This window comes from Ictidomys tridecemlineatus, chromosome 4, assembly GCF_052094955.1.
Source record: "Ictidomys tridecemlineatus isolate mIctTri1 chromosome 4, mIctTri1.hap1, whole genome shotgun sequence".
NCBI lineage: Eukaryota > Metazoa > Chordata > Mammalia > Rodentia > Sciuridae > Ictidomys > Ictidomys tridecemlineatus.
Window position 1 is genome coordinate 56,197,312 of NC_135480.1, and position 25,656 is coordinate 56,222,967.

Below are 25,656 nucleotides of genomic sequence, written 5' to 3' on the forward strand. Positions count from 1 at the left end.
GTTCAGACTTCCCTGGATGTCCACACAGGTTGAGTGATGTTTTGAGCAGTATGTGAAAGCACGAAGCCACCTTCCCTTCCCATAAAAGAAGTGAACTCACCCTCCTCCATGGAGACATGGCTGGTGTTGAGTTCCTGAGCTTGTTAACCTGGTGATGAATTTTGGTGGTTCCTAAGTCAAGACCTTGCCATCCTGACGCCAGAGCTCAAGGTCTCAGTGGCCCTCACCCCCACCCCTTCTCTCTCATACTTCCCTTGAAGGAGTGAATGTGTTAGCACTAGGGTGTCATCAAGAGCCCATTTATTCATTCATTCACTCATCCAACCGGTATGTATGAAGTAATATTGAAATACTGATCACAGAGATAAATAATATATATTGTTTCTTGAAGGAATAACTCAGTCTGGAAATATGTTGATAAATAATTAGAAGACAATGTAACAATGACAAGTATGTGGAAATCTTTTTTCTGGATATTGTGAAGATAAAGGTCAACTCTGGCTTGCCCAGTGAGTAAAGAACATTAAAAAACGGTTCATTTTAAGATGCCTGTAGGTAATTAATGGGGAGTTAAAGTCAAAGAAACTAGAATAATTTTGTGAAAATTTTTCAAGTTTAGGAGAACTGTGGAATTGTTATTTATTTATTAAAAAAAAATTTTTTTTGCTAGATCCCAGATTTAAAGCTGTGGGAAGAGATGAAACGTGTGCTGTATATTTTTAATATTCATCCTCATTTTGATATAGTCCACTCTCCAGGGTTTTAGTTATACTTGGGTAAATTATTGTGAGAAGAAATGTGAATACAGTACAGGAAGATATTTAGAGAAAACATGTTCATGAAACTTTTATTACAATATATTGTTATGTTTTCTTTTTTGTTACTACTTTTTATTGTCTGTCTCTTCCTTTGCCTAATTTATAAATTAAACTTTATCATAAGATTGTACATGTATAGGAAAAAACAGTAAACATAGGATTCAGTGTTATCCACAGTTTCAGGCATTCACTAATGTTTCTGGAAGCTATCCCTTAAAGTAAGGGAGGACAACTGCAATGGAATACTATTTGTCCTTGAGAAAGAAGGAAATTATGTTGTTTGCAAAACATATATAAACTTAAATGTGCCATAAACAAGGCACAGAAGATAAATTCCAAAAGATCTCACATGTGATAAGCAGAGAAAACAAAAAATTAAATATTAGAAAAGGCAACTAGTGTTTGTTTGTGTTGGTATACAGCAAATGAAAAGGGGCTTGATTTCACTTTTCCTCTGCTGTGCCACTAATTGTTATTTCAACTATCGGGTTTTGAAAAAAGAGGCAAAGACTCTTAGTAGAGTCTTGGATAAATTATTGTAAGAAGAAATGTGAGTACAGTACAGGAAGCTATTTAGAGATACCCTGTTCATGTAACTTTCATTACAATATATTGTAATAAAAGAATCTGCTCATAGTAGAATTAAGAGTCTGGGGGCCCAAGATGGAGAAATCTTGGATCCATTTCAGTGGTAGAACAGTGAGAAACTTAATTTTATCACTGTCAGGCTTAGTTTTATTATCTATAGAAAATGGACAAATATTACTACCAAAGGGAACGATCATACTGAAGATTAAATGAGATAACACCAACTTAATTAATCTTAATGCTAGGCCTCTTAATTAACTTTAAAAAGGATGTTTAAAAGAATGTTTAAAATGTTCCAGTATGGAAAGTCAGATATAAGAAAGAAGGAAAAAATGTTAGGGAAGAAGTAGGCAGGGTCTGGACTTCCAAGAATTTGTTGCAAGGTATTATTTGTTTTCTGGTTACTAAACAATGTATTTTTGTTACAGAATATTTGAATAGTATAGAAACAAAAATAGATGAAAAGAAAAACCCACTCTAGCACCATCACTCAGAAAAACACAAACATGCACATCCTGGGGAGACAAATATTAAAATGAGAATTATATTGTGTAATATATTTTGTGGATTTTTTTCTTGTAGTACTTAGGATTGACCCCTGGGATGCTCTACCACTGAACTATATCCACAGCTCTTTTTTAGTTTTTATTTTGAGACAGGGTCTCACTAAATTTCCAAGCTGGCCTCAAATAAATTTGCAATTCTTCTGCCTCAGCCTCTAGAGTAGGTGGGATTATAGGAATGCATCAATGTGCATATTTCACTTTTTTTCTAGTGTTTGTATAGCATCCATCATTTGAACATTCTATGTTCATGTAAGGATACACTAGTACCTTCATATCCACAGGGGAGATGTTCCAAGACCCCTAGTGGATGTCTGAAACTGCAGACATTACCATACCTTATATATATCTTTCACCTGCAAATTTAATGTATATTTTATCTTAACCAAGCACTTAGCCTGCACTGTAGCCATAACTTGCAGGTATACATTTAACAGCAAAACTAGCAACAATTTTTTTTCTTCATAATTTTACAGACCAATTCATTAGTACCATAGATCTTATCAACCTTATCATATGATTTTTTTCCCTTCCTTATTTAGTTGGTAACTTTCGCCTTTCATTTAAAAGAAGCATTTTCCATCTTTTCTTTGGCCTATACAAATCACCAATATTATGATTCTTGCATTTGGAGGGGTATTATTAAGTAAAATAAAGATTCCTTGGACACAAGGACTGTGATCCCTCCTTATCTATATGATAACTTAACTGGCTGTCAAGCAACTAATGGGTTGGTAGCACATACAGTGGGGATACACTGGACATCCTGGGTGAAAACACAGGGTGACAGCATGAACTATCACTCATAAAAAATGTACAATTTCAAACTTATGCATTGCTTTTTAAAAAATTTTCCACTTAATATGTTTCATCTAACACTTGCAATTGAGTACATTTGACAACAACTAACTGACACCACAGAAAACAAATCACAGAAAAGGGGAGGGGGCTACTATTCTACTATTTTTGTCTTTTTAAAAACATTTATTATATACTTGATATTTAATAATTATCCTCACTGATTCACTTTGTACACATTATTTTAGACAAAAATTTTGGTATTTATGTATAGTAAAATAATATTATATTTAAACTTAGATATTTTTCATTTTAATGAATTTTAATTTAAGAGAAAAGCATTCAGTTTAATTTTCTTTTTAAAAATTTTCCTGAGATTGAAATTTATTATAATTTTGAATTCATAAAGTTTAATTTTCTTTTTAAAAAATTTCCTGAGATTGAAATTTATTATAATTTTTCAATTCATAATTATACTTTTTCTTTTATAGTATTTATCTTTTAGTTTCTTCTTAATTTATTGCTTTCTATAGTAAAGGTATTAACCATTGATCTGCTTTGTTTTTTATATTTATTTTTCAGTATTATTGTTTACTTTCAATTTTTATTTTGGAAATGTGTATAGATTTAAAATATTTTTTGCAAATAAATGTTTCAATGGTTTTGCTTTATACTTTCTTTGTCCCTTGGTTGTCAAATATAGCAAAGTCTTCTATCTCATGAATCAATGTAAAATCACCTTATTGTCAAATATTTAATGATGCTTACATATGTGTGTCTGTATGAAATGCACAAACACATTCTGATTTCTTCTCAAATGTTTTCTCAATGATAAATTATGTGGACAAACATCATTTGTTTGTCAACTACTAAGCAATTGTCCTAGTATAAATTACAGAATTAGGTGCACTTTTCTGGAAGTGATAACTTTAGCATATACTCTACTGATTCTGATTTCTACTCAGATTCATGATTTGTCGTCTATTTTTCCACTACTCTAACATTGTTGTCCTTGCTACTACTTAGATTTTCTGTACTCTATTAAAATTCATGTTTTATTTTAAATGATTTGTATTTTATTTTTTACTTAAAAATGTAGGTTAAATTGTAAAGTAAATGTCACATATAAGCATAAAAACAACAAAGAAGAAGCCTCTCCTCAGCCATTAGTCCTATTCCCATTAGAATCCCACTTCCCAAGGGCCATCACTATTAACAGACTATTTTTCTGTGGATTGACTATCCATGCATACAAACTATTCTGCTACGGCATGATAATAGTTTTCCTGAGTCTTCATGTATGGTTATTTTTATATTTTTAATTTTTTACATCTGGGGAAGATTAGGTTCCAATTTCAGATTTATATACAATGTTAATTTCTCTTGCAGAGTTTCAATAATAAAGGAGTTTTTAAATAGTTTTCAGTCATTTTGTTATTTATTTTTGTGGTACTGAGAATTTAACCCAGGGCCTCATGTGTGCTAGGCAAGCACTCTATCACTCAACTTCATCCTTAGACACTGGTAGATTTTGTTATTATAAAGTCTAACAAAATAAATTATCAATTGATAAAAATTGATTGATATTTTGGAATTTTATCAACGGATATTTGAAATTTTGTTGTGCAATCATCTATGAATTTACATGTTTGAAATCTTTCATAATAAAAAATCAGTTTTTAAAAATAGAGAGAATAACCTTATTAAATCAAACCTATGCTTGTTTTGGCCCTTCATTAAATATACCTGGATGTCTTTCAATCTCCCATACCACATTTGACCTTGAATTTGGATTTTGCTAGCAATAAAGTTGTAATCACAAAGGATGAGCAAAGAACAGAGGATGCAATGGGTAGAAATAATTAATGAGAATCATAATCTTCCTCAATCAAATACAGTAGTCATATGTTATAGCTTTGTCCTTTATAACTCTTGCAATAATAATAGGATGGAGATCATGATCTTATTTTACAGAGAGAGCTATATTATTGTGATTTAGCCATATGTGTTGTTCTCATTTCTTCAAATTCTTTATGTTTTATTGAATGGTTACATAAAATCATTAGATAGGTGCAATTTGCATCACCTTTTTATAGCTAAGCAAAGCTAGGCACAGAAAACCTAAGTCATTTGCTGTTGGTCACACATCAACTAAACAAGCCAGGATTCAAACCCAGCAGCACAGCTTTAGAACCTAGTGCTAATCTGTTAGCTATGCTGCCTCCATAGAACTGAGAGCCTTCCATGATAGTGAGAGATGCTGTAGAAATGGATACAGATTGAAAATGCATGCACGTATACAAACACACTTCATCTAAAAAACACTAAGATGTACATCACAAAGGAAATCTGATGGCTGTTTTTCACTTAACCATCTATCATAGCTATCTTGCTGTATCATCAAACTTGGAAACTATATCATTTTAAATTTTACCTAAAAGGCAAAATATGATGTCTTATTTTTTCAATCTGCATTTTTTTCACATTTATTTTTCAGTTTTACCTATCTTTTGTGAATGTGGATTTATATTCTTCACATTATACTCTAATGGATTTTATACCTTTTTTTAGAGAGAGAGAGAGAGAGAGAGAGAGAGAGAGAGAGAGAGAGAGAGAGAGAGAGAGGGCATTTTTTAATATTTTTTTTTTTTAGTTATTGGCGGACACAACATCTTTGTTTGTATGTGGTGCTGAGGATCAAACCCAGGCCGCACGCATGCCAGGCTAGCGCGCTACCGCTTGAGCCACATCCCCAGCCCAATTTCATACCTTTTATTACTGATTATAAGAGGTCTTCATATACTAAGAATCATAAAATAATTAGGAGGAATTTTTGTAAATATTTTCATAGATACATTTTGATTATATTTTTATTTTATTCATAATGCCATCCACTACACAGAAATCTGATATTTTTATTTGCCAAGGTCAATAGCATTTTCTTTTATTCTGTCTATATTTACTTGTTTATTTTACAGCAGTGGGGATTCAACCCAGGGCTTCATGCATGCTAGACAAATGCTCTAACACTGAACTTCCTCCCTCAGCCTTTTTAAAATTTATTTTGAGACAGGGTCTCACCAAGTTATCCAGATTGGCCTTGAACTTAAGATTCTCCTGTCTGAGCCTCTGAGTAGTTGGGATTGTTTATGTGCACCAATGAGCCTGTCTAATTTTTAAAAATCTTTGATACATATTACGGAAAGCTTTACAATCCAAAGATTGGATAGATGGATGGATGACAGAATATACAGGCTATTTAATTTCACATGAATGATATATGGTTTGGATGTGAGATGTCCCCCAAAAGCTCACATGTGAGACAATGCAAGAAGGTTCAGAGGAGAAATGATTGGTTGTGAGAGTCTTAACCCAATCAGTGAATTAATTCCCTGATAGGTATTAACTGAGTGGTAGCTGAAGTGGTAGGGTGTGGCTGGAGAAGGTGAGAATTGGGGAGTGGTTTTGGAGCATATATATTTGAATCTGGAAGTGGAGACTTCTCTCTCTGCTTCTGATCATCATGTGAGCTGTTTCCCTCTGCCACACTCTTCCATCATGATATTCAGCCTCACATCCAGTCCTGAAGAATGGAGCCAGCCTTCCATGGACTAAGACTTCCTCCTCTACAATTGTGCTGGTCGGATCTTTGAGTCACAGCAAAGAAAATAAATGCCTTAAATATTAAATTATTACTGCTTCCACAGAGACCTATACACATAATTTTCTAAAGTGATTAAGCAATTCTTCCATAATTTTGTTAAGTAACTCAGTGATGTAAGATGGTATTTTATCATACATTTCTATTTATACTAAGGTCTGTTGCAGTTCTAAAATGTACTTATTGGTTGGAGGTTTTATGCCTACTCAGTGTACACCATATAAAATAAAGGGAAATTGATAATATATTTTATATCTTCCAGGATATGTTTTCTGTGCTTCTTCATTTTAATAATTTTATTATTATTTTTTTAATTTTAATTTTTATTACTTTTCTTTTTGTTTTGTTTTTGGTACCAGTGATTGAACCCAGGGGCACTGAACCACCAAGCCAGATCTACAGCCCCTTTTTAGTTTTTATTTTGAGACAGTCTTAAGACCTACTTAGGGCCTTGCTAGGTTGTTGAGACTGACTTTGAACTTGGGATCCTCCTGCCTCAGCCTCCTGGGATGCAAGAGTGTGCCACCACCCCTGGCCTACTTTATTTTATTTTATTTTTGTGCTGGGATTGAAACTAGGACCTTGTGCATGAGAGGAGGATATACCTACTAACTGAAGTATATCCCAGCCCTTTATTTTACTTTTAATTAACATAATAAAATGACACATTTATGGGTTTCACTGTGATATTTTGTTAGACATAAAGGTAATAAGTTTATCTGTCACCTCGAACATTTATCATTTCCTTATTTTGGGAACATTCAAAATCCTTTCTTCTGGCTTTTTTGAAATATACATTAAATCATCATTAATGAGAATCACCCTACTGTGCTATAGAGCTCTAGAACTTTATCTTCCTGTATAACTGTATTTTTTTGCCTGTTTACCAATTGTTGTCTATGCCTTTCTCTCCTCGCCCCTAATGACTATTACTCTACTCTCTGCTTCAATGAGATCAACCTCTATAGCTTCTATAAGTGAATGATTTGTCTTTCTGCTCCTGGCTTATTTCTCCTAAAATGAAATTATTCAGTTGCATTCATCTTGTGGCAAATGTTAATATTTCATTTGTTTATGACTGAAAAACATTCCAATGAATGTATGTACCACATTTTCTTTAATCATTTAATGGTTGAGGGAAATATTGGTTTTTTTCCTCATCTTGGCTATTGTGAATAGTACTGTTATAAGCATGTCATTTTTCCTATTGCAAAACATTTTTCCCCCAATTTTACTTGATTATTTTGGTACATAAAACACAGGAATGTTTAATTATTAACCTTATATAATATTTCTTCAGTGATTAAAGGCTTGATTCAAGTTTTTTTAAGTTTTTATGTACACCATCAAATTATCGGCAGATATTGGCTTTTTTTGGGGGGGGGCAGTACTGGGCACTTGACAACTGAGCCACATCCCCAGCTCTATTTTGTATTTTATTTAGAGACAGGGTCTCACTGAATTTCTTAGCACATTGCTGTTGCTGAGGCTGAAACAGCAGTCCTCCTGCCTCAGCCTCTGGAGCTGTTGGGATTGCAGGCATGCACCACCATACCTAGGTGTTTTCCTTTTTCTTTTTTTTAAAAAAAATTCCTTGAATTCTTTCAATTGTCCTTTGAGAAAGGCCCCCAAAGTGTTGGAAAGAACTTTTAAAATATGCTGTTATCTTTCCAGGTACTTACATTGAAACCATTCATTTTAGATAATTAATTTAACATGGAAATATTTAATTTAAAATGGAAAATCTTGTGGGTTTATATTCAAGGATGGATGTGAAGGAGAATTTGGCCTTCCCTACAACCTGTTTTTGAAAAGGAAAGACTGGTGAGTGGCAATGAATTCCCTCTGCTTTTGCTTGTCTAAATATGGCATTCTTGCTTCTTCATTTCTGAAGGATTGGTATGGTAGGCCTAGTATTCTTGGCCTGCAATTGTTTGCTAGTTTTTGTTTTTTCTTACAGTACTCTGAGTATATCACCCTACTATCTCATAGCCAAAAGTTGTCTGCAGAGAAACTTCTCTAAGTTGAATGGGGATTCCTTTATATGTGTGACTTGAATTTTTTCTCTTGCTTTAAGGATTCTGTTTGACTTCTGACAACTTGTTTATAATGAATTTTGGAAAGAATCTTTTTATATCAAGTCCATCTTGTATGAACTTTGTGGATCTGGATGTTCATATCATTCCTAAGACTTGTGAAGTTTTCACTGATTATCTTATTAAATATGCTTTTTAATGCCTTTTCCATCTCCTCTTCTGTACTGTTTCCATCTGAAAGCATTTATTTGCTTAATGGTATGACACAGGTTTAATGATTTAAGAGATGGAAATATTTCTTCCCTGATTCAATAATATACATTGTATATCTAAATTACATGACCATACTATAACCCATAAAGATATACAAATTTAAAAATTTAAATGGTAAATAAATAAAAGATTCAACAGGAGAAAAATAGAAATGATTTTCATTTGTTAAAGCTGAAAAAATAAACCTCAGTCTTTGGCATATGGAAACTAAGTATAAGAGAGGAATCAAGAACCAAATTTGATGCTGATTAAAAAATATTGAAGTGATTCAGGTTTTCTGAAATAACTAATGCACTTCTTATCTTGATGCTATTCTATAAACAGGGACAGACACTCATGGGAGAGGAGAACCAAACCTCTGTGACAGAGTTTGTCTTCCTGGGCCTCTCACAGGACCCACACACCCAAGTCCTGCTCTTCCTCCTTTTCCTCATCATCTACCTGCTGACCTTGCTGGGAAACCTGCTGATGGTGGTGCTCATTCACATGGACTCCAGACTCCACACTCCCATGTACTTCTTCCTTAGAAACCTGTCCTTTGCTGATCTCTGTTTCTCTACTACCACTGTGCCCCAGGTGCTCGTCCACTTCCTGGTGAGGAGGAAAACCATTTCCTTTGTTGGGTGCTCAATGCAGATCATTGTTCTACTTCTGACTGGGTGTACAGAGTGTGCTCTTCTGGCAGTGATGTCCTATGATCGGTATGTGGCTGTGTGCAAGCCCCTGCACTACTCCACCATCATGACTCACTGGGCATGCGTCAGGCTGGCTGTGGGGTCCTGGGCCAGTGGAGCATTTGTGTCCCTGGTGGACACCACATTCACCTTGCGTCTTCCCTACCGAGGAAACAATATCATTAACCACTTTTTCTGTGAGCCTCCTGCCCTCCTGAAGCTGGCCTCATCGGACACTTATAGCACAGAAATGGCCATCTTTGCCATGGGCGTGGTGATCCTCCTGGCTCCTGTCTCCCTCATCCTGGTCTCCTACTGGAACATCATCTGCACTGTGATCCAGATGCATTCTGGAGAGGGGAGGCTCAAGGTCTTCTCTACCTGTGGCTCCCATCTCATGGTGGTGGGTCTCTTCTATGGTTCTGCAATATTTGCCTACATGAGGCCAAACTCCAAGCTAATGAATGAGAGGGATAAAATGATCTCTGTGTTCTATACAGTGGTGACTCCAATGTTGAACCCCATTATTTATAGTCTGAGAAACAAGGATGTCAAAGGGGCTCTCCGGAGAGTAATTGAAAAATAATGTTTTTGGAGATGGAAATCTTGGATTATGATGACCAACTCAGTGACTTGGAGAGAAATTTTTCTTGAAAAGTTTTCTGCTTTCTTCCTATTCTTTCACTTTTTTCTTCTCTTTTCCAATTTCTTCTCAGATCAATTCAATACATTTCAAAGTAAAATACCTTGGTAGACAGAAAAGAAGTTAAATTAAATCACAGGAAATGAACAAAAGTAAAAGAGAAAAGAAGAAAACAGGGAGGTAGGGAAGGGCAAAGAAGAAAAGAAAGAAGGAAGAAAATAATTACTCTCTTTTAGGCCATATAAGCAAATTGGGAAATTAAAACAAGCAGGCACATAAATGTATGTCAAAAAACAAAGACAACAATCATCACTAATAAGAGTATCTTTCTGGCAATGGAGTAATTTCCTTCATTCTTGCATGATTTTTAACCTGGCATATTGATGGAACTTAGGATACAGACACAAAAATTGTATTATATTCTATGTGGCCTTCAATCCTAAGTTTAACAATTTCTAAAAATGAAAAGAGTATATTTAGGGAATAATGAGTTGTAGGATTTTTTAATGGTATGTGTAAGGAAAATGCATATAAGGCTGAAAATAAAACAAAAAGTCTAGTTCAATAAATACCTTGAATTTCATACTAAAGAAACTGCCCATCAGGTAATCATAAAAAAAAGCTGAAGATTGGAGGATTTAGGAGAACAGTAATAGAAAATTAGAATAAAGTAAGAAAAGGAGGTCTGTCTATCTTATATGTTGGTAGGACAGTTGAACTTAATAGTGTAGCTCGGAGTTTGGATGTAAGACTAAGTTGGTTCCTGAGTTGCTTGTTAAGAATAGTATTTCTCAGTATAGAATGAGGAGGAGAAGTTGACCTGAGGAATTTCCATTTAAATAAATTCTCAGGTAATTCTTAGTAATAAAAACAGTGCCCTTTAGAGCAATAAGATGCCTTTGAACACAAAGGAGATGTGCAATTATGAGCTTAAGTCTGAATCCTCTATTAGACTGTGAACATCATGGCAGTAAAGCCTGTGACTGTTTTATTGATGTCTGTGTTACCACTGCAGTAAGTGCCTAGTCACTGCTGTTGCTCCAGAAATAAACTTCTCTATTTCTAGAGTAACTAATAAAGCTGGCATTTAAAATGAAAAATGAGGAGGAGAAGTGAATTTAGACATAAACTTAAATATATGCAAGGAGTGTTTAATGAATATAAGAAAGTGTGCCAAAAGTTGAAAATAGAGAACCAGGTGTCTGGGTGGTTTTATTAAAATGAAGTGACTGGCTTTATAGCATATCATAGGAGTGGTGAAGTATATATAGAAAGACATAAGGATAAGGACATATTCCATATACATCATATACTCCATCTGCTCACACGCACACACAAACACACACACACATATACACACACACTCACACAACATGTTATAAAAAAATGTAATTGTGCAGTATAATCCCAGATAAGACTTGATGTTTCTGAAAGGCAGAGGGAAAGAATCCAGGACGGAACCTTGAAGTTACCAACAAGTCAAGGAGAAGGAAGAGTCGCCACTCAATTCTGATATAGCAAGAGTCAGACATTCAGAATGGGGACCCAAATAAAGATGTGTCAAAAGCAGCAAGAAAAGAGGCCTTTCTAGAAAGATTCTCAAATGCCTCAGACTTTTATGGGTTAACAAAACGTTATTGAATTTGTCAATGAAGTCATTATTGAACTTGGCAAAAACTACTACAACTGAATAATGGAATCACATAGTAGTTATAGATTCACAAATGCTACAGAATGCATTACTGAGAAGGTGTTGTTTTGTTTTTGTTTTGGGTACTGAAGATTGAACTCAGAGGTGCTTAACCACTCCATCCCCTTTTAAAAATTTTAAGACAGGGTCTCTTTAAGTTGCTTAGGGCCTCATTATATTGCTGAGACTGGCTTTGAACTTTTGATCTTCTTGCCTCAGCCTCCCACACCAAGGAATTACAGACATGTGTTGCCATGCTTGGCTCCTTTCTACTTTTAAACTTGTCAAAATCAAATTTTAAAATGCCACGAGAAATTTATGGTTATTATATTGAATTTGTAGATTATTCATAAGGTTAACATTTAAGTAATAGTATTAATTATTTTTCATCTAGGAATGGGTATATTCCACTATTTATCAGGTGAAGATATGAAGATACACTCACACACACACACACACACACACACACACATACACACACACACACAATCACAAAATTCCCAATATAGATATTATGCTGAAGTTATTCTCAGATTTTATGTAGAGGCAACAATGATACCTGTAATGGTTAATTTGAATTGTCCACTTGATGGATTAAGAGGTGTTAAAAATTGAGAGGCCTCTGGGTGTGTCAATGAGGGTGTCTAGGAATGATTGGCATGTGGGGTAGTGAACTGAAGTGGAGGTCTGCCCTAAGCATGGGGAGCACCATCCATTAGGCTGGAGGCTTGGATGGAATAAGTCAGAAGAACACATAAGTAGCAGCTGTTGCAAGCTAGATTCCTAGAACAGGTTCTTGATTGCTGTTGCAACTGCCTGAGGATATCAGACTCTCCATCCTTTACTCTTCCAAAGTGGACTCTGCCAGTGATTCTCCAGGGAGTTTCCAGAAGCTCTCAGTCTCAGACTGAGGCAGCATCATTGATCCTTCTTGTTTTGAGGTGTCAGCATCGTGGACTGTGTAGCTATTTGTTCCTCTGGCTTTCCAGCTTGCAGATGGCCATGTGGGCTATCCAGCTTCTGGTTGTGTAAGCCCATCTAATAAATCTCATTTTTATAATCATACTTCCTGTTGATTCTGTTCATCTAGAGAACACTGACTAATACAGCACCAATACCATAGCCATACTCTTAAGGAGATTTTTAGAAGGGTAGAATCAGAGAGTAATGAAGTAAAACAATGCATTAAAAAGTAAGTTTTGAATAAAAATAAATATGATGATGAAAATAAAACAAGATGCTTGATAATGTCCTTTGGTTTGGGTGCATGTTGCTTAGAATTAGTAAAGATTGTGGACTAGGTATTTGAATTGTATTTCAAGTACCAGGGAAGGGGAGTGCTATTTGAGTTACATGTAAAGAAAAACAAAAGCCTACAATGTTATACTGAAAATTTATTTCTTTAATTTATTCTGGCTTGTATCAAATGGTATCTATGGAGACTGAGAAAAGTGGTCAGAACTAGGAAAATATTTTAGAAGTATAACTAACAGGATTACTGTTGTAATAGAAAACAAGTCAGAGAAGTTCAGATAATTCTTGCATTAAGCACTGGGAGATGGAGTAAATGGTAGTCTTATTTACTGAGATAAGAATCTTGAAGAAAAATTGAAAATAATATTTTGAATATATTTATGTTCAGGTAGAGATTGCTGATAGTCATACATGGCTACATCTGGCTGTAGACTGCACACACTGCTACTTCTTTTGGGAAACGTGCCTCCTGAGCTCTCTATTTTCCTTCTCTTTTCATCTGAATAATCCTAATTGGCCCTTAGGTTTTGATTAGGTTGTTTTTTTCTGCCTAGAAACCTTGTCCAAACCTCCCTAGACTCTGTTATTCTGTATTTTTTTGCATTCTATGGCACCTTTTTCATGATTTTTCCCTTGGGATTTGTTATTTGATTTTCCTTTCACTTTTGTATTTCTCCAAAAAGGTAAACTTATTATTTTTCTTTCCATTTATCCAATCTGCCATGTTCTATAAGCTGATTGTTGATACTACTATTCCTCTTGTTATCTAGAGCTCAATTTCTCAACTCATTTATGATAAAAGTTAATTTTTGTTACTTTTAAAATTCAATGTGAATCGACACATTGTCCTGCTGCACATGACTAGCAAGTAGCTCACATCGCCCCACAAGCTAGGCAACCACAGAATGGGTCCATTTTCTCATCAACAAGCCCACTGATTATGTACTTCAAAAGCACAGCAGTGCCAATTTGCCATAAATATTTATAAATATTAACTCCATATTTCTGAACTTTCTTGTCTAAACTGGTACCAACCTGTTCTCAGATCCACAGCAGTTTACCCATCACACTTTGGCACTAATCCAAAACATACCAGACTCCATTCTCCTTGGAATTATCTTCATATCGTTCAATTTTAACTCAATGAGCATTTTGCTTTTAATTCTCATTTCTGCCTTTTTCTGCACTTTCCTATTAGCAGGCCTAAATCCATCAGAGACATTTTCCAATTAATTTTTCCCCCTTTGTGGCATTATTCACACTTCCTTGTGATTGGAATTTTTCAGTACCTACTATGCTGTCAGACACATACCTTATAATCTCTTAGTTTAAGTATTTAAATATTCAGAACAAAGAGAATTATAACTTATTATAATGCTTAAATAGGGGTAATTGCAATACTAAGAATAACAATAACAAGCCTCCAAGTACCGTCATTTGCCACATAATGGCATTCCAGTCTATGATGAACTGTAATACATGATGAAGGTCATATCAGTATGTACTTCATAATGATGTCATAGTCCCTGTAGTTTGCCTCCTATGCTGTATGTTGCTTCTACAGTGAGAAAATCACTTATAACCCATTGCTCGAATGAACCCCTGTCATTATGCTGTTCCTGATGATTTGAATACAGGTAGTTCAGGAAATGTTTGCTAATTGAGAAAATAAGAAAGGGGACTAGAATGTTAGAAAGATACTGAAATGATAAGATTCCTCTTCAGCAAAAATGAAAGTATTAGGTTAAAATTGTCTTAATATAGTGAACATCACAGACTGCTTGGCATTTATCAGAATATCAAGCACACAAATTCTTTGAAGAATTTTTGATTCTGTGAACATAAAAATGACAATTTTCCATTCAATTATATGCTTTCTAAAATGAAGCCCCTATTGTAAAATTCTGATCAACATCTCTCAAGTCTGCCTGTAGGGTGAATTGGTTACTCTGGAGCATCAGGACCTCTGTAGAATATGATAAAACTCATTAGTCTTGTGAGAAGTCCTTGTGTCTTTGTTCATTTATGTTGCTACAACCAAGTATTATAGACTTATTAATTTGTAAGGAGAATAAATTAATTTCTTCTAGTTTCAGAGCTTAAAAGTTAAGATCAAAGAGCCAGCAGGACCAGAGTTTAGTAAAGGCTGTTCCAAGCTGGCAACTTGTGGCTGCATCCTGCAGAGGGAATGACCACTGTCCTCACATGGCAGAGGGTGGAAGGAAAAGTGAGCTGTACACTGTGGATCCAGCTTATAAGGGCCTCAATGCTGTTAGTGTGGGGAGAACCTCATTATTAGTTCTTCATGAGATTCACCTCTTAATATTATTATGTTGTCATTAAATTTTAACCTGGATTTTGGAGGGAACATAGTCAAAGCATAGCATTTTACCCCTGCTCCCCCCAATCCATGTCCTCACATGGAAAACACATTCATTGCATGTCTGAAGTTTAGAGTCATTTATAAGACTTAAGACTGAGACACATTGCTCTCTAGTTATTAACCTGTGAGATCAAACAAGTTATGTACTTTAAAAATTCAGTGATGGGATAGCTGGGTCAAATGGTAGTTCCACTGAAAGTTTTCTGAGGAATCTCCATACTGCTTTCCATAATGGCTACACCAATTTGCAGTCCCACCAGCAATGTATAAGTGTATCTTTCCCTCTACATCCTCGCCAACACTTATTGTTGCTTGCATTCTTGATAATTGCCATTCTGACTGGAGTGAGATGAATCTCAGTGTAGTTTTAATTTGCATTTCTCTAATTGCTAGAGATGTGTACATTGTTTTTATATACTTGTTGATCTATTGTATTTCTTCTTCTATGAAGTGTCTGTTTAGTTCCTTAGCCTATTTATTGATTGGGTAATTTTTTTTTTGGTGATAAGTTTTTTTAGTTATTTATATACCATAGAGATTAATGCTGTGTCACATGTGCATATGGTAAAGATTTTCTCCCTTTCTGTAGAGTCTCTCTTCATGTTATTGATCCTTTCTTTTGTGAGAAGAAGCTTTTTATTTGAATTTACTATCCCACTCCTTGGTTTATTACCCAAAGGACTTAAAATCAACATATTACAGTGATGCAGTCACATCAATGTTTAAAGCAGCTTAATTCATAATAGCCTAATTATGGAACCAACCTAGATGCCCTTCAATAGATGAATGTATTAAGAAAATGTGGTATGTATGTGTGTGTGTGTGTGTATATATACACACACACACAACACACATGTATATACATACACACACAATGAAATATTACTCAGCCCTAAAGAAGAAGAATGAAATTATGGCATTTGTAGGTAAATAGATGGTGCTGGAGAATATTATGCTAAGTAAAATAAGCCAATCCTAACAAACCAAAGACTAAATGTTTTCTCTGATATACAGATGCTAAATAACAATAAGTTAGGGGGTAGGCTAGGGAAAAATAGAGGTACTTTGGATTAGGCAGAAGGGGGTGAGGAAGGGGAAGGGATGTGGGAGGAGGGAGAGTAAAATGAATCAGACATTATTACCCTATGAACATATATAACTATAAGACTGGTGAGATTCTGCACCATGTACAACCAGAAGAATGAGAAGTTATACTCCATTTATATATGGTGTGTTAAAATGCATACTATTGTCATGTATGACTAATTAGAACAAATAAAAAATTCAAGGATGGGAAAAGCAGATGCTAGATGTCCCCTGTTGAAAAGGGAACAGTGGGATAGAAAGGAGGAGTAACAGGTCACAAGTAAGTCTGAAACCCAACCCGGGAATTGACACTAAAATGAGAGTCTTGAGAATAATCTTTGACTCCATATCATACCTCCGGTCACACTGGGACAAGATTTGGACCTCAATACTTCTGAAAATTCTCTCCTGTGTTTCTGCTGGCTGTGGCCCATGCTGCAGCTCTCGAGGATTGGGTTTGTGTGCCTGCACGTTTCTCAAGCTGGTATTACACACTGGTGACCTACAGTACTGAAGTCTCAGGGTCAGCCCCAAACTCAACATTTGCTATGGAAATCTCACTTTTGGAAAAAAGTTTAGTTGGCCTCCAAGACTGCCTGAAGCATCATTTGAAATGTAGGTGGAGGTAGCTGTGACTTCACAGCTCAAGGACTCTTTGTGCCTGCAAAATTAGCACCATGTGGCTACTAATAAGGCTCACCACTTATACCCATGTGAGTACTGGTCCAAACTGTGCCTACATATGCCTGATCCACAGGTAGGATACCTAAGGAACACTGCACCAGAATGGGGGGAAGCAGAGACTTGAGGAAAACATAGGATGGCCTGTTGTGAGATTTCTCAGCTGACAGAGGTTGTATGTTTTGCATTTAGTAATGCATAATATTGATTTCAATTGCACAGTGTAAGTTCATTTATTCAGTGAATATGTAACTCATATATTCACTAAATATTTATCATATACTCTCCAGATGTTGAATACATAGTATTGAATGATGTTCACAATTCCTATCTCCATAGAACTTGAATCTCAGAAAAGGGTGATAAAGCATAAAAATCAACACATATATGTCTGACATCAAGGAGTGTTATAAAAAGAAATAAACCCAGGGAAGGAAGGTTGCAATTTTAAATGAGTGATCAGGGAAGGCTATATTACAGTTAAAGAACTTTTCACATCTCTCAGAATTTAGCATTTGTACTGTGGCCAAAATGTTGAGAAGAAAGTAACAATCGAGGAGGGACTTAGGAGAAGAAGGGAGAAACAGGGAGGCTAATGGCTTGAACAGGAACAGGAATATGATGATTGAGACTCAGACTTAGAAGCTGTGTTTGGAGACTAATGAGTGAACAGAGAGTGATAATGAAGGGTATCATAGAAAGAGGTAGAATCACATCAATAGGGTGTTTGTATTGATTTCCTGGGGCCTGTCTCAACAAATTATCATAAAATTTGTGACTAAAAAAACTAAACAACAACAACAAAAACAAAACAAAACAAACAAACAAAAAAAACAAATAAACCACCACCAACAACAAAACAGAAAAATATTCTCTATTAGTTCTGGAGGTCAGAAGTCCCAAATCAAAGTGTCAGTAGATCAAGTTTCCTTTCAAGGTTCTAGATGAGAGGCCTTCCTTCTTCTTCTAGCTTCTGGTGGCTTCTAGCTTTTCCTGTCTTTTTGTAGCATAAATCCAGTCTCTACTGCTGCCTTCACATGACTTTGCCTCCATGTATGTCTTCCTGTCTCTTTTTTTCTTTAATATTTCTTTCTTAATTTAGGTGGATACACTATCTTTATTTTATTATTATGTGGTGTTGAAGATTGAACCCAGTGCCTCATGCATGCTGGGCAAGCGCTCTACCAGTGAGCCACAACATCAGCCCTGTCTTTCTCTCTTTTAATAAGGGCACTTCATTATATTTGGGTTCCATCTTACTCCAGAATGACCTCATCTCTATCTGCAAAAACTATCTGCAAAGCTATTGTTGTTTTAATAACACATTCAGAGCTTTCACATGGATATACCTTGTTGGATGACAAAATTCAACCCTTTAACAGTTTTGAAATCATGAAAATGTGGCTGAGTTTATTTTACTTTCAATAGAAAACCATCATGATATTGTGTTTTGAAAATCACTTTGAGAATTATATGGAGAATGAATGGTAATAGAACAGCAGGGAAGTAAGAAAGTCAATCCATGAGTAAGAGTTCTAGCCCAGATAAGAGATGAGGGTCTGAGCTACTGTTGTACCAATAGTGAGGCCAAGGAGATGGCAAGATGGCTGGATAGGTAGGACATATCGTTTATAAAAGAGAAGTCTGAAATCTTTGCTGATCTTCGGCATGAGAATTCAGGGGATGGTGGGGAGACTCAAAAGTAGGAAGTTGGGAAGGAAAATCAAGAATTCTACTGTTGGACTTTGTGATATGGTCCTGTGTTATGTGCTGACTTTACCCATACTACTCTTCTGTATTTCAATAACTATAGGAAAGCCTTAATTTATACAATATGGACATCATGATCTGTGCCTTTACCTCTAGTAGTAGTAGTTGTTGTTTTTGTTTTTGTGTGTGTGGTTTTATTTTTCTTTAGCAGAAGAAAATTTGAACATTTTGAGTAGAAATGTAAAGGTTCTGAACTACCCTGGCAATTCTTAGTTTGGGAAGTGTCATCCAGATGATGTATGGTATGTTTATGCCTGCTGCCTTTCACTTTATCATTAAGAACTCTATTTTACCAGGACCTCAGGGTACATACCTGTAATCCCAGCAGATTGCAAGGCTGAGGCAACTTGAGGAGGACCTCAAGTTCAAAGCCAGCCTCAGCAATTTAGAAAGGCCCTAACCAATTCAATAAGACCCTGCCTCTAAATAAAATACAAAAAGAGCTAGGATCTGGTTCAGTGAGTAAGTCCCCCTGGCTTCAATCCCCAGTACCTGCTCCCCCAAAAAAGATCTCTATTTAAAAATTTTGACAAGAAATATGGCAACCCCAGAAAGCCACAGTGTGGGTATAAAAATCTCATTGTAGTACCCAATAGCAGATGAGACTTGAGCTTGTGATTCTAATTTTAAAATGCTCCAGGGAACTCTTATTGTAGAAAGGTTAAGAAAGTTCACTGCACTGGTTGCTCCAGGGAATTCCCTGAGTATAACAGCTCTCAGGACCTCAGGTTTAAGACTTCCTTCAGGAAGATCCTCCAGGCTGGTTCCTTATGATTTGGGATTGTGTCCTATATTGAAATAGTGCTCCTTGCCTTGGGACAGAGTAAGATGATGTCCCAACCACAGCATATTTGGGAAACTGCAGTGGAGGTTGCCTATTAGGAGAAGAATTAGCAGGTTGCAGAATCTGCACCTTTCCTCATTTGCCAATCCTCTCCATCACTGCACTCACTTCCTGGGCTTACACCTGCCAATGCTCCAGGTGAGAGTGGGTAAGTTGATGGGTGGGGGTGGGAGGTTCATCCTTTTAGGCAGTCTGAACCTTGATTCTCTCTCCTTTTTTTCCTTTCCTAGCTGGCTTCTATAGACAATAGGTGTTCCTCATGAATCCTGTTCTGCAACTCCTCTGGGGATGGTTAAGGTCTTGCAGGACCAGAGCAAGGACTGTGGACACCCACTGCCTTTGCTTTGGCACTAAAGGCTAACTAATCTGGAGATTCTCCTCTGCCTCTGGCTGTCTCAGAGCACCCCCTCCAGGGCTTCCTCCCTCATTCTCTTTAGCCACTTGAGTTTGGGCATTGGGAACTGATAGGACTAGGCTAGAATCTGAGCCTCCAGTCTTGGAGACACAAGCAGGGACTTGTTGAGTTCAGACTTCCCTGGATGTCCACACAGGTTGAGTGATGTTTTGAGCAGTATGTGAAAGCAGGCAGCCACCTTCTCTTCCCATAAAAGAAGTGAACTCACCCTCTTCCATGGAGACATGGCTGGTGTAAGTTCCTGAGCTTGTTAACCTGGTGATGAATTCTGGTGGTTCCTAAGTCAAGACCTTGCCATCCTGAAGCCAGAGCTCAAGGTCTCAGTAGCCCACACAGCCCCCTCTTCTCTCATACTTCCCTTGAAGGAGTGAATGTGTTCATGTGAGGGTGTTGGCATTAGCCTATTTATTCATTCATTCATTTAACCTGGTATGTGTGAAGTAATATTGAAATACTGATGATAGAAATAAATACTAAAGGACATTCTTGAAGTAGCAACACACTCTGGTAACATGTTAACGAGTAATTAGAAGACAATGTAACAATGAAAAGTATGTGGAAATGTTTTTCTGGATATTGTGAATATAAAGATCAACTCTTGTCTCATCCAGTGAGTAAAGAACTTTAGAGAGTGGTTCCATTAAAGGCGACTGTAGGTAATTAATGGGGAGTTCAAGTCAAAGGAACCAGAATAACTTTGTGAAAGACTTTCAGGTTTAGAACTGTTTTTTTACTAAATCCCAAATAATGAGGTGTGGGAAGAGGTGAAATATGGCTGCACAGTCATCCCCATTTGTATGTAAGTTCACTCTCCAGGGTTTCAGTTACCTTGGTAAATTACTGTGAGAAGAATGTTGAGTATAGAACAGGAAGATATTTAGAGAGAAAAACAACATTCAAGTAACTTTTATTACAATATATTGTGAAGGGTTGTATTTTGTAATTTGTTATTGTTGTCAGTCTCTCCCTGTGTCTAATTTATAAATTAAATTTTATCTTAAGATTGTACATTCGGAAAAAGCCTTATATAGAGGCTTTAGTGTTATCTACAGTGTCCTGTATCTGCTGATGATTCTGGAAGGTATCTCCTGAGGGAGGCAGGACAACTATAATTGAACATTGTTTGTCCTTAAGAAAGTAATCATGTTGCTGCAAAACATGGATAAATTTAGAGGTCATTATGTCGAGTGGCATAAAGGAGACACAGAAAAACAAATTCTAAAAGATTCTCATGTGAAAAGCAGAGACAACAAAAAATTAAATATCAGAAAGGCAGCTAGTATCTGAGTTAGTGTACAACAAATGAAAGGGGGCTTGATTTTACTCTTCCTCTGCTCTACCACTAATTGTTATTTCAACTACCATGTTTTGAAAAAAGAGGTTAAAAACTCTTTGGTAATGATTAAGAGTCTGCAGCCAGGATGGAGAGATCTTGGATCCAGTCTCAGCTGTGGAACAGTGGGAAATTTATTTCAATCACCGTGAGACTCAATTTCATTATCTATATAAAACCATCAGATAATACTACCAAAGCAAAATGTCTTACTGAAGATTAAATGAGATAATTCCTACAAAGAGCTTAATGCTGGGCCTCTTAATGAACTTTAAAAAAGGATGTCTAAAATGTTCCAGTATATAAATTAAGAGATGCGAAAGAGGAAATAAATAATAGAGAAGACGTAGGTATTATTTGTTTTTGGTTGCTAACCAATGTAGTTTAATTACAGAATATTTAGATACCACAGAAAAACAGATGAAAAAAGAAAAACCTACTCTAGCACCATTACTCAGAAAAACACAAACATGTCCACTTTGGGGAGACAAATATTAAAATGAGAATTATAATGTAAAGTGTATTTTATAAATTTTTTTTCTTGCAGAATTTGGGATTGAGCCCTGGAATGCTCTACCACTGAACTGTATCCCCAGTTTTAAGTTTTTATTTTGAGACAGGGGATGACTGAGTTTGCCAAGCTGGTCTCAAATGAACTTGTGATCCTCCTGCCTCAGCCTCCTGAGGAGCTGGGATTATAGGAATCCATCAATGTGCCCAATCTTGCAAACATTTTTGATGTCATAAAATATTTTGCTTTTTCTCTAGTGTACGCATAGCTCATTGTGTCCTGCACAGTGAGGGAGTAGTTAACCCAATGGAGGCTGTGATCCAGCTGAGAAAATAAAGGTCTGAAGTAACAATAAGAAATAAAGAGAAAAGACATGAAAAATCGTTTAACAACAGGGCAGGGTGATTACACCTGATGGGTCTGATCCCTAACAAAGAGAAAAACCCACAAAATTTTAATATATAGCCAAACACATCAAAGGAATTTATTGTAAGAAAATGTTCTTCAAGATAAACAAGAAGGTGGTGAGACTCTGTCTGTAAATAAAATATAATATAGGGCTAGCAATGTGGCTCACTGGTTGAGTACCCCTGAGTTCAATCCAAAGTACCAACAACAACATTAACAAAAGATAAAGAAGCAGGAAGAGGTTGTGAGAAATTGGCCTGATTGGAGCCCACAGCAATTCTTCCTCTAGGCATCTGGGACCTCCAGGCTATGAGATCCACCTAGATCTTGTCCAACCCCAGGGAGTTTGAATCTAGGGCTTTTTGAACCAACAAATTCCATGGAATTACAGAATTTTCTTTGAGCAGGACAAGAGAGCTCTCTCAAATTGGTGAGATAAACTCCAAGAGTTCTCCAAAGGGCATCACCTCCTCCTAGACATAGCTCAGACAAGCCCACAGTTCATTTGTGGCCACTGACATGCATAGTATTTCATTATTTGGGCATTCCACCTTTGTGTGTGGATGCACTAGTATCCACAGAGGATATTTTCTAAGACACCTGGTAGATACCTGAAACTACACATAGTATCAAATTCTACATGACTTTTACTGCAAATTTAATGCATTTTCATCTTAACTAAGCACTTAGCCTGCACTGTAGCCATAACTTGCATTTTCAGGTGTCAAAGCAAAACTTGCACAAATTTCTTACCTTCACAGTTTTGAACAGCCACGTTATAACTATAGATCTTAGCAACCTTAGCATATTTTTCCCCTTACCTTAATAGTTGAGAATTTTTACCTTTTCAGAAACATTTTCTATCTTCTCTTTGGGATATACAAATTGCCAATATCACTATTCTTGTACTTAGGGGCATTATTAAGTAAAATAAAGTATCAAAAGGACTGTGGTAACTCCCGTCTATATGATATTCTAAATGGCTGTTAAGCAACTTATGTGTAGGTGGCTTATACAGTGTGGATACACTGGAAAAAGGGATGACTCACATCCTGAGTGAAACACAGTGGGACAACATGCAATTGCATTCTGAATATTTTAAAATTTTACACCTATGAATTGTTTATTCCTGGCATTTTCTACCTTATACTTTCAGATTGTAGTTGACCACAAGTAACTGACAGCACAGGAAACAAAGTCACAGGTAAGGTGGCACTAGTGTTTGTCTTTTTTTAAGAAAACTTTATTATAGTTAATATTTAACAAGTATTCTTACTGATTCACTTTGTCCAAATTATTTTGACTATTGTTTTGTTCTTTATTTATTATAAAACAATGTTATATTTATGTTCATGTATTTTTTATTTTAACTAATATAAATTTAAGCATCTGATTCAGTTTGTCTTTTTAAAATTTCCAGGGATAAAAATTTATTATAAATTGACAATTCACACTTATGCTTTTTTATTGGAGTATTTATCATTTATTACCTTATTAATTTATTATATTGTCTGCCTATGCTAAGGATGTTAATTATTGATCTGCTTTGTATGTTAAGGTCATTTTCCTCACTGTTACTCTCAATTTTTATTTTGTAAATGTGCATAGATTTAAGGTATTTTTTCAAATAAATGTTTCAATGGTTTTTCTTTATACTTTATCCCTTGGTTGTCATTGTCTACCTCACAAGATCAATGTAAAGTCTCCTTATTGTTAAATGTTTAATGTTACTTATACATGTGTATCTGTATGGATTGCGCAAACACACAACCTGAATTCATCTCAAATGTTTTTTCTATGACAAATTATGTGGACATGATAACATCATTTGCTTGTCAACTACTATGTCAATTGCCCTAGCATAAGTTTAGAATAAGGTGTACGTTTCTAGCCTACTGAAAATGGTAACTTTATTACATGCTTAATTTTTAGGCATCCACTACTGATTCTGGTTTCTATTCACACCCATAATTTCTCTTTCTGTTCTTTCCACTACTCTATCATGGATTTCCTTGCTACTACTTAGATTACCTATATTTCTATTAAAATTCATGTTTTATTTAAAATAATTTGCATTTTATTTTTTACTTAGAAAATGCAAGTTAATTTGTAAAATAAAGCAAAAGACATACAAAAGCATAAAAACAACAAAGAAGGTTTTCCTCAGCCATTGGTCCTATTCCCAATAGAATCCCACTTCCCAAGGGCCATCCCTATTAATAGACTTTTTTCCTGTGGGTTGACTATTCATGAATACAAACTATTCTGATATGGCACGATAATCATTTCCCTAAGAGTCTTCATGTATGGTTATTTTGATATTTAAAATTTTGAACAGTTGGGGAAGATTGATTTCTAATTTCAGACTTATATGACAATGTTAATTTATTTTGCAGAGTTTCAATAATAGAGGAGTTTTAACCTAATTTTACGTAGTTTTGTTATTTATTTTTGTGGTACTGGGAATTGAACCCAGGCTCTCCTGCATGCTATGTAAATGCTCGAACAGTGAACTCCCTCCCCTCTCTCAGCTTTTTTTTTTTTTTTTTTTTTTTTAGTTCTCAGCTTCGGGTCTCTCAGAACAGGGTGGGAGACAAATTGTGCATTCCTATAGTTGGAGTGATGTAAAGTTCTAAAGTGTAAGCTCCAATAGTTAGGTTTTAGTCTTGGCTGAACTTTGGAACTCTGTGGTGGTTATTAGCGATCTGATCCACACCTCCTATTGCTCGGGTGATGCCAGGCTCTGCAGGACATCTGGATCTCTAGGGCTTTTGGTAAAATCCACCTTTAAGGAATAGGAACTAAACCTCCACAGTTTTCACCTTTACCCCTATGAATATAAATTCCCTGGTGTCTGCCCTAGAGTACACATGCTCCTGTGCGGCTCCTAAAGTTGTGTCTTCTCAATAGCCCTTAGGGGGCGCCAGCCAAAAGAGCTTTCTCCCTTGGTATCTAGAGCCTGTCTGGTACAGGGGCAGTTTTCTTTGTGCCTATTTCAGTCACTCCGGATGCTCGCGCGTTCTGGGAACCATAACATGCAACTCTGGCAACTTCCTTTATGAGTTCTCCATAAATCTCCTGTCTCTGCTCGCTGCTGCACAGAACCTACAGGTGGTTCCCGCACCATGCTGCGACCAGTTTCTGAGCCCTGAAGCATTTTTCTGTGTTTGCTGGATGCTTTCCATGCCAGCGATCCTGGTTCCCACCAAACTATCAGCCCCTACTTG

At 36.0% G+C, this 25,656-nt stretch overlaps 1 protein-coding gene across 1 annotated transcript; it reads left to right on the forward strand.

The window, feature by feature from the left end:
• The first annotated feature begins 9,073 nt into the window (after positions 1–9,073).
• On the forward strand, positions 9,074–9,997 carry LOC144376810 (olfactory receptor 2D3-like). The gene has a single exon (XM_078045088.1). It carries the CDS (start codon positions 9,074–9,076, stop codon positions 9,995–9,997), a length of 924 nt encoding a protein of 307 aa, XP_077901214.1.
• The last annotated feature ends 15,659 nt before the right edge of the window (positions 9,998–25,656 follow it).

Excerpts from the sequence above, each read along its gene's own strand:
- LOC144376810 (XM_078045088.1), top strand. The coding sequence starts at position 9,074 with ATGGGAGAGGAGAACCAAACCTCTGTGACAGAGTTTGTCTTCCTGGGC.